The 15,482-nt window shown below is 36.0% G+C and overlaps 1 protein-coding gene across 2 annotated transcripts in view; it reads left to right on the top strand.

Annotated features, from left to right (window-relative positions):
- The window catches only part of BZW2 (basic leucine zipper and W2 domains 2), a 57,450-nt gene that overhangs the window by 19,667 nt on the left and 22,301 nt on the right, over positions 1–15,482 (top strand). For both annotated transcript variants that reach the window (XM_060020421.1, XM_060020422.1), the window contains exons 3-5: positions 6,292–6,468; positions 10,648–10,751; positions 13,985–14,050. In XM_060020421.1, the coding sequence (XP_059876404.1) occupies positions 6,292–6,468; positions 10,648–10,751; positions 13,985–14,050 (347 nt within the window). The remainder of the gene's footprint in view (positions 1–6,291; positions 6,469–10,647; positions 10,752–13,984; positions 14,051–15,482) is intronic.

The raw sequence follows: 15,482 nt of genomic DNA, 5'->3' as shown, positions 1-15,482 counted from the left end.
TCTTGCACAAGAGCAGGCATGATTCAGCGAGTAAACTGGCCCTTACGGTCAGTTTTCAGTTTTGGACTGGAAAGGTTGCCTCTACCACTGAAGTGGTTTGCCTCTGATTCATTTGGTGGGCAAGACTGTGTCTGATAGCTGCGGGAATACTCACAGAGAGCCACCCAGAAGTATGTTATCTATCATTTGTCAGTTGATCTAGATTTATATAACTCAGGTCTGTTGGGGATCAGAGCAGCACTTGGGCCATTTTGTGCCAAACTGCTGACTGGAAAAAAAAATGGAGTCTACCTCATTTTCTGCTTTTCATAATAGTGAATTGCGTCCTGACGATTCATTGTGCTTTGGCTTTTCTTCTGCTAGTATGATGGGGCTGAATTCAGATAGGTGGTTGGCAGTTTTGTAGAGCCAAGAAAAAAAATCTACGGAGGATATTTCAAGGTCATTTTAATAGGCTGTCTTCTGAAGCTCTGTCTTCAGTTTGTACCTATTTCCTAGCAAAGTTAATGCTCTTCCCTGCCAAATTAGTATAAAAATGTATTTCTTTTTGCTTAACATCAAAATTAAACATTATGGTAGGACACATCATATCGAACGTATCCTTTGTGAAATATGCACATCTTGCTTATAATGTTTTCTCCAGAGAGATTATGTTTTCTAGTGTGACTTGGAGGAATCTGAAAGGATGAACCCTTCTCCCTTGAGCCATTGTTATGCTTAGTGAAATGAAATATTTAATAATTGAACTGGCCTCCCTCTAAATTTTGTGGAGAAATCGGATTAAAATTAGTGAAAATAGGAGAGAAAAAAATGACCAAACTTCAGGCCTCCAGAGGGACCACATACTCAGGTTTCTCTTTGAGGCTTTAGATCCGTTTTGGTGGTTTTAAATCACTCTTAGATTTGTAATAAGTGGTGTTAGGAACTAATGAGGTAAATCTTTAAATATATACGGAAGTAAATCTGTGTGTGTATAGTTAGAAAACCCATGATCGTTCTTATTCATTTACTGTAACTCAGTGACCTTCAGAAAGGGAGGGTAGATTGTTATTTGTCACTTAACACATTGGGAAAATGCTGTCTTAACCATTTACCATAGTTCTTAGAGAAAGCAATGTATTTAGATAACTTACAGGCGTATTTGAGTGTCGGAAATAGGCCTGTTTCTCTGTGTTTTGTGAGGGTGATTATGACTGACTCTTCAGTGTCACACTTGTGATTCACCAACACAGTGTAAATGTGAGACCCTAATTGTGTACTTCCTACCTCAAAGGAGTTTTGACCTGCCAAATGGAAACTCAAGGAAGCAATGGCATATTTTCGTTAGGATTTTGTTGGTACTTCTGCTACACTGTCCTCAAATGAAATACAAATCATATACACTGTTGATTGTTTCAGATGAAAAAGAACCTATGGGTAAAATATTGTCTTGTTTCCCCAAACTTCCAGTAATGTTCTTGCCATTTTCCTGTACAGGAATTTAGTTTTCCTCTAGATGGACACTTATCTTAGCAGGTGGGAGTTTTGCTTTTCATCCTGCAGGAGAATTATTAATCCTCCCAGGCCATCATGACTTTTTAAGATTCCTAAGCTGTACTTGATCATTTTGACCTAGTGCATTATTACTCACTGTTGAAATATGTCTGGCCATGATGTGCTGTCTTCCTCCTTTTACTTTCCCTCTCCCTTAGCAAGTCTTTTGGAAAAGTATAACTGGTGGATGAGGGCCTTTTTACAAAGAAGAGTTTTTAAGTTGTCTCTTAGATTCAAAACAAAGCTGTCTGCATGAATTTGTAGCTTACCTTATTGCTCAACTTATATTTTCCAGTGTCTTGAATTTATAATTTTCAAACCACCAAAGTCTGTTCTACCACCTGAGTCAATGTCAAAGCATGTTGGGGTGCCATTGTGCAGATGGCCTCAGTTGATTTTGGGAGCTGGTCACGAGACTTAATAAGCAGCTCGTGGTCTTTTCACTTCTCATGCTTTTGTGTTCAAGGAGAGGGAACTTCTTCCCAAGGTGGGTGGTGAATTACCCTTTGGCTGGACCCCGAGTAGGGGATGATGCTTGCCAATGAGTTCATCCTGTGGGTCACAGTTACCCACTTCTTCCGAGCCCCGTGATCTGCGCTTCTAGGGTGCCCATTCTCTCCCTCCCCCGCTTCACAACAAGACCCCAATTATGTTTTTCCTGCGGTCAACATTTGCATGTTCTTGGCTGCATAATGTTTTGCTTATGGCATCAAAAGGACTTTTATCTCTTGTTCATGACGAATAGTGTTCAAGTTAATTTACATCTGTCTTCATGGTATCTTATGCTGCGTGACTCTGACTGGTACTGGGAATGCCATTCTTCTCTGTTTCTGAGGCTGTGGTATTAACCCCTTACAACACATCCCTTCTGTTAGACTGTAGGTAGGCAGTCTGTACAAACCAGGCAGCTGCTGTCTGGTTTTTACATGTAGTTTTTAATTGTTATCAAAGTCATGCGTGTACGTGGTTTAAATAGTCAAACAGTTCTGCAAGACCCCAGCGGAGCTCTTTCTACTCTAACTGCTTCTTTTAACATTTGCATTCCTGTGGCCAAATAACACTCCTGTATGGCTGATGCTTGATGTTTCTGTTGGAGGTATTCTAGATGCATTTCCTCCTATGGGACGTGAGGATTCGGCTCTTTCATGCTTCACCCACCTGCAAACCTCTTCTCGTTCTCCGTCCTTTCATTGTATCACAGTTTTAGCTAGACTTCTGTTTAGGGTGTATGTTATTGTGACTTGGTACATGTTCTTCAGAGCTGAGCTATTATTTGATTTATTTTTCTGAACACCATTTTCTCTTTGGATTTAATGAATTTAATAATAATCAAAAATTTTTTTTTTTTTTGCTTAGTCTTCTGTACCTTAAAACTAGTCAACCCCATCCTTTCCCTTGTTATGTAAATCTCTTAATATAAACACTTTAGGAATTCTAACAATGATATTACATTGAAGGAATTCTGACTATGTATCATATCATATTGTATTGAAAAACCCTCTTCCATTTGGTTTGCTCTCTAGGCCAACTGTCCAGCTGTTAACGTGAAATGCTTGAAATGTCCTTTCACCACTGTCCTGAAGAGTACTGTTGTCTGTCTCTTAGATTTTTTTTCTCTTTTTCCTGGGATCTCGTGACTTACTAAGATTGTGAAATCATGAGTTATTCTCTCATTTCGGTGTGGTGTCTGTTTCAATCGCTTTTAAAAAGAGTGTATCAGAAACATAATTTTTGAGGCCTTGAATGTCTTGAAATATGTTTATTCTGCTCTTATGTTTGATTAGTAGTGTGACCGAACACTGGAATTCTAGTTTGGAAATTGTTTTTCCTCATAATTTTGAAGGAATATCTTCAGGTTTCTGGTATTTCTGTTGCGCAATTCAAAGTCATTCTGTTTCCTGATACTTTATATGTGATTTGGTTTTTCGCACCTGAAACTTCAGAGAGTTGCTTTATTCCCAGTGTTCTGAAGTTTCGCAGTAATGAATGCACCTTGTGGATCCACTTTCAGTCCTTGTGCTGGGTCCCTAGACAGTCCTTTATTGGGAAACTCATGTCCTTCAATACTGTAAAACTTTCTTGAAGTTTTTAAATCCTTTCCTTTCCTTTTTTAAAAAAATATATTTTTATTCACTTATTATTTGGACATTTGACGGGTCGGCTCTTTTTCTTACCCTTCTGCTCCTATTTTGTAGGTGTCTGACTTTTTTCCCAGTTTCTAAGAGATATTCTCAGCTTTCTCTTTTAACTCTTCAGTTGAGTTCGTATGTTTTTCTGTCATATTTTTCATTTCTAGGAACTTTTTCTTTTAATTCATGAAATGTTTCTTTTTCTATAGCATTCTTTTCTTCTCCTCCTTCTTCTTCTTTTGTTTTTTTTTTTACAGTTGCAATATCTACTTATCTCTAAAGACACATATGATAGAATTTTTTTTCTTTTTTTAACTTCTGGGTTCATCTTTTGTCCCTCTCTCCCCATATGCAGACTCTGCATAAGGGGGGGAAAAAGGTGAAATCCTTTGAACTGAATCCTACATACTTTGCCTTTAACCTAGCCTTTTTTTTTTTTTTTTAACACCTCTTCTGACCTCTAGTTTGCTAGCTTCACATTTTTTCAACAGCATATGATCTTTATTTTGTTCAAGATTTTGCTCCAAACTGACCTTCCACAAGACGTCTCTCTAGAGTCTGCTGAGGAGAGGAACTTACATAATATCTGTACCTCTAAATCCTCTGAAATACTTCAGGGTGTCTACAAAGTCAAAACTGTTTTCGAATTAAATACCGAGATACCATTTGCCCCTTTCACACATTCTCTCATGAGTTTACAGTGGGTGGCTACAGGTTGTGTGATATTGCAACAGATTGCATGCAGCATGTTTGGAAATCTGTCTGCCATTAAGCCAGACATTAAAGAGATTTGCAAAAGTGTAAAACAGTGCCTCTCTTCTCACTAAAATTTTTCATGTAATAAATAATTTTATGCTTTAATTTCTGTAAAGTAAGTATCCATAGATGTAACCTCCATAAACAAGAACTCTTTGGAATCTTTAATACTTCTGAAGGGTGTCAAGGGGTCATGAAAACAAGAAGGTTGAGAACATCTGCTCTGAAGCTGGATATCCAAACGTATAGCTCACGATAGTTTTTAAATATTTAAGTATGCTGGAATAATTTATCTTGTTAAGAAAAAAATTCCTCCAGGAAATAACAAGTATTTGGTGATGATGTGTAAAAAGGAGAACCCTTGAACAGTATTGGTGGGAATGTAAATTGGTGCAGCCACTATAGAAAACAGTATGTAGGTTCCTTAAAAAATTAAAAATAGAATTACACATGATTCAGCAACTCCACTTCTGGGTATTTATTGGAAGAAAATGAAAACACCAACTCAAAAAGATACATGCACCCCAATGTTCACTGCAGCATTATTTATAATAAGCCAAGATATGGAAACAACCTGTCCATTACTCAGCCATAAAAAGAAGGAAATCCTGTCATTTGTGACTACATGGATGGATCTGGAGGGCATTATGTTAAGTGAAATAAGAAAGGCGAATTCTGTATCATCTCACTTACGTGTGGAATCTTTAAAACAAAAACAAACAAACAACAACAAAAAAACAGCTCATGGATAACAGATTGATGGGTGCCAGAGGCGCACTGGTGGGGACATGGTGGGGAGGGGGCAGTGGGTGAAGGTAGTGGTCAAAATGTACAAACTTCCAATCGTAGAATAAGTAATGAGGATGTGATGTACAGCATAATAACTTGTTAATAATACTGTATTGCACAAAACAGACTCACAGACTTAGAGAACAAACTTATGGTTATGAGGGGGGAAGGTGGAGGGAGGGGATAGTTTGGGAGTTTGGCATTGACATGCACACACCGCTATATTTAAAATGGATAACCAACGAGGACCTACTGGATAGCACAGGGAACTCTGCTCAATGTTATGTGGCAGCCTAGATGGGAGGGGAGTTTGGGGGAGAATGGATACATGTGTATGTATGGCTGAGTCACTTTGCTGTGCCTCTAAAACTATCACAACATTGTTCATAGGCTATACTCCAATATAAAATTAAAAGTTAAAAAAAATACTGTATTGCATACTTGAAAGTTGCTAAGAAAGATCTTAAAATTTCTCATTACAAGACAAAAATGTGTGACTATGTAGGGTAATGAATGTTAGCTAGACTTATTATGGTGATCATTTTGCAATATATACAAATATCAAATCATATTGTATTCTTGCAACTAATATAATATCATATGTCAATTATATCTCGATTAAAAAAATTTAAAAAGAGATACCCCTCTTGATTTTCTTCCTCCCAATCTTTATTTTGTTTGTTTATATATTCTCCCTTAATCTTAAGTGATTCTCCCTGCATCATTTTCTTTTTCTGTCTTAAGTGGAACAAAATTTTAAGTTTTGATTGTTATACTTTATTGTTTATCTGATAGATAGGGTTAGTAGTTTACATTGGCCTATCCTATGAGTGACACAAATGATCAATCATCAATTTTTTAATGTATTAGATAGAGTGTGGCCCCTTTCAACAGAAATAAATTGCTTGAATAAATATTTAAACAAGGGCTTTAACATGAAAAACTAGTAGAAAAACTTAATCATCCTTCAACTTTTAAATAATCATACTATCAAATAAAAACCAGTGAACAAAGGAAATGTATGGTTGCATTTGGGAATATGTTGTGTAAGTAAAAGGATAATTGTATTCTGTATTTATTTTAGATGAAAAAGAGAAATTCGAACCCACAGTCTTCAGGGATACACTCATCCAGGGACTTAATGAAGCTGGTGATGACCTTGAAGCTGTAGCCAAGTTTCTGGACTCTACAGGCTCAAGATTAGATTATCGTCGCTATGCAGACACACTCTTCGATATCCTGGTGGCTGGCAGTATGCTCGGTAAACCATACATTAGAGCACCTTCTTGTAATATTATGTGCTTTCAATTCTACTGAAAGATTCTCTTATGAGGTAGAATCTTTATAAGCTTACATTTATGATAGTTGGTAAAAAAATGTAAATGGGAGTCTCTACAACTTTTACCTAGATTACGATTTAGAATGGTATTAATGTGGCTATGAAATGATTGTTAGTTAAGAGAGGCATAACATTGAGGATTTTTGTTGACATACAACATGATTGGCCCCTTGACTTTAGATAAAAGCCAATTTTTCCATGTGTCCCTAATATTTGAATGTTTCTGAAGTGGACTTAGGAGGAGTAATTTCTACAGTAGAGTATAACTTTATGTTTGTCATCTAGATCCTTCCAGTATATATCATTAAATCCCAATTGCCATAGCACATTTCTTTTGAGTCCCACCCTTTTTTTCTTTTTCTTTCTTTCTTTTTTTTTTGGTATAGTGAGCAGTGAGATCTAACTGTGTCAACAAATTTAAAAAGAATTCGCATTAAATTTAATTCTCATTAAAATTCATTTTATCCATAGAAAGCCATCTACGAAATATAGTTTAAATCTAGTTTTTAAAAAATCCTTGTAATTGTGAGTGTATAGGTAAAAGGATTAAAGATAGAGAAGTTTGGAAGTTGTTAAAGATAGATAAAAAGCAAAATAAAAACTACGTCTTATAGAGCAGGGACATCAGGGAAAAGGCTTCAGAATACTATTTAAGTGGTATGGTATATTGTTCTAAATGTTTATTAGGTATCACAACCACCCATTTTTCCTTTCATAGTTATTCTTAGAACTTGGTTTTCATAATTAGTTCCTATGGTAACCATAAATCACTGGAAATTGTCAGATCCCCAGGCCAGTGACTTTCAGCTGCCTAGGGGACCTTCGCAAATGTGTGGAAGTGTTTTGGTTGCTACAAAGACTTGGGAGTGGAGGCCAGGTATGCCACCTACTTTGCTATGCAAGGAACATTCAGTACAATGAAAAATTGCCCTGCCCAGTGTGCTGTGAGTGCCTTTCATTGAGAAATGCTGCTTAAGCCAATCTACTTTAAGCCAGGGTGTATACATACATTTTTAGGTAGAGCTACCCTTTAATTCTTCCCTCTGAGCTCTTAGATCTATCTGTGCTGGTACATGGTCCCGTTTACTTTCAGGCCCCCTTTTGATCTGAACTGCTGGTTTTCACTACGTACCAAGTTTATTTTGTTGTTATCATTTATGAAAGTCTCAGTTTATCCCTGTAGATAATTCAAGTCCACGTATAAAAAGCTCTTTATTGTGTGCTCAAATCCCAATACACAGAGATAGCTATTGTTAATATTTTGGTTAATTCTTTCCTAGAAATCTCTTTACCAAAATACATAAACTTTTGAGAATGGGATGATATTACACAAATGTGATACTCTACATGCTGTTTTATATTTACTCTGCAGTATGTTGTTGCCTTTCATGCCCATGAGTGTTATGTTACCTTAGATGATTCTAAAAAGAATGAAAACCATAATTAATAGTGAAGTTGAACCTTTCCTGATGTGATTATTGGCTTTTTCAATTTCCTTAGTTATGGTATACTTTTATCGATGCACTGGTAAATTGTATGCAAGAATAGTCTTCGGTCGGTTTTGGTTCTTGCCAAAGTCACACATGACTTCACCATTCAATTCAACGCACGCTTTTCAGTTCTTAGTGCCTTCCTGGCAGCACTGTTGACCCTTTCATCATTCGTGAAATGCTTTCCTTTCTTGCCTTACGTGGGACCATTTAGACTCCCTCCTACCTCTCTAGTTGCCACTTCTCACATGACTCCTAGGTTTCCATACTTGTCCCCTTACATATGTTTAAAATTATATGCTTTGCATTGATTATCTCAAGATTTCATTTACCATCTCCATAATGATGATCAAGAAATTTATATCTGCAGCCTAGATTTCACTCCTTCACACCACACCTATCCATCCAAAAGAGGGGAGGGCAAATGTTTGGTACAACTTATGAGCACAGACAGTACAACCCCAGATGTCTACTGAGGCCAGACCTATGATATAATGAATAAAGTCAGCCAGGTGCATTCTTTTTATATAAACATTTTGTTTACAAATGGAGTATGTAAGAATTTTCTTCACACCCACAAAAATATTTACCTTCCCCTGTTATTCTTGAGACAACAGTTACCTTTGTTTTTCAGTCGTACCCTTTGAAGAGTAGATACAAGAAATACTTTACTTTTCTCGGGGCTTCCCTGGTGGCACAGTGGTTGTGAATCTGCCTGCCAATGCAGGGGACACGGGTTCGAGCCCTGGTCTGGGAAGATGCCACATGCCACGGAGCAACTAAGCCCGTGCGCCACAACTACTGAGCCTGTGCTCTAGATCCCGTGAGCCACAGCTACTGAGCCCATGTGCCGCAACTACGGAAGCCTACAGCCCGTGCTCCACACGAGAGAAGCCACTGCAATGAGAAGCCCGCGTACTGCAATGAAGAGTAGCCCCCACTCTCTGCAACTAGAGAAAGCCCGCGCACTGCAATGAACACCCAACACAGCCAAAAATAAATAAATTAAATAAATAAATTTATTTAAAAAAAAAGAAATTCTTTTACTCCTAGTTTGAGAAAAACAGCAGGATCACCAAAATTTTTAGAAATGGCAATTCATACTTCGTCCCGATATCAGGGAACAAAATTTTAAATGTGAGGTGTAGCAATATTATCAATGTGTAACAAATATTTTCTTTTGTAAGGGATTGCAATTTTTAAATCTTACCTCTTAAAAGAAAAGACTATAGTTTCAAAATCAGACTTTTCAGTTATGTAACTTCTATCAGATAGGTATCATTAGCCCAGGGTTTTTACAAGATTATCATCTTAATAAAATTTTGTTCCAGGTGGTTGTATTCATTACAAAGAGCTAATTAAGTCTTGTGCATAAATTAATTGCATGAGAATAGACTCCTGAAGGAGCAGACTTTTCTAAAAACTAATTTACTTATAAAACTGTATGCCGGAGCCTGTAAAAAAGTTGATTATGTGTAGCTCATTTCATCCAAAGATCTGAAATATGACTCAAATCAAAACACTAAAATGAATAGAGTGGCCTATACAAGTGTATACTCTGCAAATACTTGTTGAGTATATAATAATTATTACTCTAACTTGGCTTGCTCAAATTTCTACCCTTATTCTGATAAAGTAGAATCAGAAAACAAAAATACCTAGTGTTCTGACTCTGGTCTTCTAATCAGCCAATGTTTGTAATGACCACCATTGAAACTTACAGGAGGAGCCTTTGAATGAGGAAAGTTGAGTAACGGAAAAAAGGCATTCTTTTGGTCTATCCATTTATTCCATGATTACTGTATAGGCCATGGGGAAGAAAGATTAGAGAGGATAAAATACACTCTTTCCTAGCCAATGCAACTGCTGCGTGATCAAATACAAATGACAAGGGGTCAGAGTGTATACTGTTCAACCCTGTGTGAATAACTGAGTTGGTGGAGGAGGGAACATTTTTAATGCCTACTGAAGTAGAAACCAGCAAGATTTGTAAAAGCCAGGTCTGGGCAGTTCCAGTATTGGTGAACTGGAGTCCAGCAAAATATTATCAAGCCTGAAAAGTGAATCATGTCCCAATGTGGGAAAACATCAGGAACTGCACTGAGAATAATCAAGTTAAATTCACTGAACAAATGTTATTGTTTAGCTGCCATGGTTAAAGATATACTTTGGAAAGAACCAGACTTGTAGTGGTAGGATCTAGTGAAGGCAAGTATATAGAACAACAATCTCATCATACACTATGGTAGGAATAGAAAATCGAACAACCACTTTGCATTATGTTAGAAATGTAAACTAATCATAACATGTATGCATCTTTTATAAGTAAATTAGTTTTTAGAAAAGTCACCTCCTTCACGAGTCTATTTTCATGCAACTAATTTATGCACAAGGTTTAATTAGCCCTTTGTAATAAATACAACCACCTGTACAAAATTTTATTAAGATGATAATCTAAAAACTGTGTGTGTCTACACATGCACATCATTCTATGAAACTTTATGTGACGTCTACCTTTATTGTTTTCCTTGATGTGCAGGAATTGATCTCTTCTGCAAATGCTCTTCTGATTTCAGCATCGTCCTAATGGTCATTACCTTTCCCTTTTTAGCCCCTGGAGGAACACGCATAGATGATGGTGACAAGACCAAGATGACCAACCACTGTGTGTTTTCAGCAAATGAAGATCACGAAACCATCCGAAACTATGCTCAGGTAGAGCCTGTCACTGAGAGATTGTTGTACTGGAAGGGAAACATTTGAACAGGATTTAGGAAAACATTAGGTTCAGAAATTCTACAGGCCACTTTTTAAATAGGGATATGAGATAGGTCTTAAGCATAGGAAGAGATACTGAATTGCATTCGTAATAACGGACATTAAAGCTTCACCAAAGTAGAGTTTCTTTACCTTTCACCTATAAGAGATATGGGGAATCACAGTTTCTGGTGGAGTATATATTGGTCCAAGCTTTAGGGAGAGCAGTTTAGCACTATCTTTCAAAACTAAAACTACACATTCCCTTTGACTCAGCAATTCTACTTCGAGGACTTCATCCTGCAGACAGTGGCATGTGTAAAGTGACGCAAACAGCGACAGTTATTATAGTGTTGCTTGTAATAACATCAAAGGATGAAAACAATATATAAGTCAATCCATAGAGTTTAGTAATTCATATTAACAGACTCTCAGGTAGCTGTTTAAAAGAAAGAGGCAGGAAGAAACTTGTAATACATAAAACCGATAACGGATTCATATCCAGATTAGATAAAGAACTGTAAGTCAATAAGACAAGGACAAGCAACCTATTAGGAAAAGACTTACAGGCATTTCAGAAAAGAGGAAACACAATTCCTCCAAAAAACAAAGGAAATGAGTTCAAACTCATTGAGAAAATTTCAATTAATATCAAGATACCCTTTTGCATTCATTAGATTGTGAAAATTAAGAAGTATTTAGGCCCTGGTGAAGATCAGGAAGCGGTGGTAGTGTAAAATGGGACAACCTTGTAGACATTACCTTCTAAAGCTGAACATATGTGCATTGTGGCCAGCCAGCTTAGGGTTGGTGTGTTCCTATTCTGATTCTTTCACTGACTCTTCTTAAAAGTCAGTTTTTATTCCCATCTAAACCATGAAGGCAAGTCCCAGGTCAACAAGTCTTCTTGTTTTACACATTTCATTATATGTATACATATATATATGTATATGAAAAAGGCCATAGGAATCCCTGGCACCTACGTGATTTCAGATGCTAGAAACTGTCTTTACTTTGTTTATTAAAATGTGTAAGGCATGCTAAGCTGAGTAATTTGGGATATGTGGCCATTAAGAATTTAAACTTCAAAAATCATTATTTTAATCACATGCTATTTTAGCATAGATATTTATTCCCCTTTTTTTATATTTAAGAAATGTGTAATAGATAAAAACCAAGGAAATCTTTAAAAATGGACCAAAAGCTTAAGCACGTGGGTTCAGTGGATGATGTTCTAACCTGTCCTCTCTAAATCTGTGCTTCTACTGTCTTATGTCAATGGCCACAAACACCTTGGGCCAGGTGGATACTGAAGCAGATGTTCTCAATTCAAAAGCTGTTCGTTTAAAATTCTCTCTCGCCTTATGATATATTAGATAAGTACAGTTCACTGAGGATCAGAATTTCTGAGTTCTGTTCCTGCTCTGATATTTAGTAGCAGTTTCCAGGTCTGTCAATGATGTTAACGCCTGCCTTACCTTCCTCAGAGGATTTTTGTTAGGATTAAATTAATGCAAGTACAAGGTGTATTATTTGCTGTTTGAGTCCCACTGGGAAAGAAAGATAAGAAGGCCTGGAAGAAAAATCAGTACTCTACTATTCTCATAAAATTGAAAAGATCTATATAGACTTAACCTCATCATTATTTCTAAATAGGATAGTTTCTTTTACTTATGATTTATTTTTTCATATGGAATATGTATATTTGAAAGAACTTTTGATACATTATTGTTTCTAAGTTTATTAAACATTATTATATACTGATAGACTGACAGAGGTCAATGGGGTAGTCAGGGAGAGAGATTAAATTGAGAAAGGTATTTGAGTGGAAGTTAATTGTATAAGTTAATAATAAGAAGTTAATTGTATATTGAGTGGAAGTTAATTGTATAATATAAAGGTATTTGAGTGGAAGTTAATTTGAGTGGAAGTTAAATGTTAATTAGTTCATTGAAGAGTACTTTGGTAGTATAATGACTTTTGCTTTCATATGTAAACATTTACCTGTGGGGATTTGGATAATCATTCTTGGATAAGGAGAATTCTTTTTCCTGATGATAATCACACTAAGAAATATGTGAGTGCTGGTGTAAGTTGGAAATCAAATTTGTGGGACTTCAGTATAGTTTATTTATTTTTTTCCTTATTGCATTATCAATTCCCTCCTGGCTCACTTTTCTTTCCTCATAAAGGGCAACACTATAATTTTTACTCTTGAACTCCATCTTGATCACATTAAGGAAGAAACACAGCGTTTTAGATGAGAGTATATCACATGGGTATAAGAGAAAAGAATTGTATTCAGAAATCATTTTGACACTTATTAAAATAATATTTATAAAATCTCCATTTAAATAAGAACATTGTATTAGTCTGTTCGGGCTGCCGTAACAAAATACCACAGACTGGGTGGCTTAAACAAGAGAATATTATTTCTTGCAGTTTGGGAGGCTGGGAAGTCCAAGATCAAGGTGCCAATGGATTTGGTTCCTTGTGAGGTTTCCTTTCCTGGCTCTTAGAAGACCATCAGTCCTGTCAGACTAGGACCCCACCCTTATGACCTCACTTAACCCTGTCCCGAAGTCCCTACCTCCAAATGGTCACATTGAGGGTAGGACTTCAACATATGAATTTAGGAGGAACACGAACTCAATCCATAACAAACATCATTCCTCTTAAAAACAGTCCAGAATTCCACTGACACAGTTGCAAACCCTGCTTGAGAATTCTAACTAGATTGTGGAGGCCAGTAATCTTTATTGCTCATCTGCTGAAATCATGTTTGTGTTCACCTGGAGTATAATCTCTCCTGAACTCTGATCTCCTCTTCATCATATCCAGCGTGTAAGTGATTCTATCTATGATCCCCTTAGTTTCAGTTATTTTCAATCTCTACATCACACAGTTTTAAAATTATATTCATTTCATTTTCATCAAAGTTATTTTTGGTTCTCACCTGTTACATTCTCAAATGAATTTGTTTTATTCTACATGTGCATTTTGATCCTCTTTTTCCCTCAGGTCATAATAACTCCTTGAAATGCTGATAGTTCTCATACCACAGTCTGAGAATGTTTAACTACACCTTTTTATTAGTGTAGACCCTTGTAGTTAGGGTGAGTTTCTACACCTCCTTCTATTGCCTTTTAAAATTGTTCACGTAATATTGACTGGTTCTCTTTTATGTTTAGGTCTTCAATAAACTCATCAGGAGATATAAGTATTTGGAAAAGGCATTTGAGGATGAAATGAAAAAGGTAAAAATTCAACTGTAATGCTCTGTTTGCTAAAATGATGAAATGAAGAGGGACAAAAATTTTGCTTTTATAGTGATGGTCCAGAAGTACCATGGACCTCTTAAGTTTTTAATAAATGTTTGTTGAATGAAGGAATGAGTATGACAGATCATTAGCTAATAGCTGTAGAAAGAAAACATGATTAGCCTAGAATTTTTCCTTCATGTTTAATGTAAGCCAGCATGCTTTGTTCAAAGGAATAACTTTACAGAATATGTAATTAGTTAAAGCTTGTGAAAGAGCATAGCACAGCAGCTAATACTCAGTAAAATTCCTTAATTTTAGAAGATACAGTTTAGCAAAGGGGATAGAAGCACATCTTTGGAAATAGTGTCTGGGTGTAAATCTCAGTGGTTTTTCTCATCTATAAAATAGCTGCAATAAAAGTACATACTTTATGGTTGTTGTACTAATAAATGAGATGAGCTGTAAGTAATTGGCCTCTAATAAGTAGCCTCTAATAAGTAGCCTCTAATAAGTAGCCTCTAATAAGCCTCTAATAATTGGCCTCTAATAAGTAGCCAAATAAACAATAGCACCTTATTAAAGAAGCCCTCTTTTCAGAAACTGCAGCATGTTCCTCCTTCTAATTTGTAGCTCCTCTGTATTTATATATAGCAGTCACTACATTAACTTGTTACTCTGATTTTAGGTATATGCCTAAATTATAAACCAAGAGAATAAAGAAATCATCTACTTTGTTACTTACTTTGTTACTTTGCAACATCTACTTTGCTGCTTACCTACTCTTACTTTCCTTTGTTCAAAGTGGTTCCATGTATAATGAAGAACATCTAAACAGTAAAATCATTGTTTTAAATTTACATTCTCCATGACTCAACTTTCACACTTAAAAGAATCCTTCAGCATGGATACATACAACTATATGTATAAAGATGTTCATCACAGTATTGAGATGTAACCCAAATGTTCATGGTGGGAGATGGGTTATTAAATTATGGTCTCTCAATACAGTGGAATAATATGCAGTCATTTAAAGAATGAGGCACAACCACGTGAATTGATAATAGAAAATGTCTATGATGAATTGTTGAGTGAAAAAGCAACCATTTGGTAGAAGTTTAACCTTAGGCAGGTCACTTAAGTTCTTTGTGCCTCAGATTTCTTTGTCTTAAAGCGAGGATCAAGACTTTTGTAATTATTAATACACATGAAGTGTTCAGAAGACTGTCTGCTTCACTTAACAAGTTTGAGCTATTATCAGTGCATAATTCAGTAGAAGCATGTGTATATGCATCTAGTTATTTATAAAATGTAGACATATATAATTGCATTTAGAAATCTGAAAGAACACGTCAGACTGTTTATAATGTTAATTCTAAGGAAATAGGATTAAAGAGGAGATTACTCACATTTTTATATTATTCTGTGT

The sequence above is a fragment of the Delphinus delphis genome, chromosome 9, assembly GCF_949987515.2.
Source record: "Delphinus delphis chromosome 9, mDelDel1.2, whole genome shotgun sequence".
NCBI lineage: Eukaryota > Metazoa > Chordata > Mammalia > Artiodactyla > Delphinidae > Delphinus > Delphinus delphis.
Note: the sequence above shows the minus strand (reverse complement) of the source record. Positions and strands in the feature narration are given on the sequence as shown.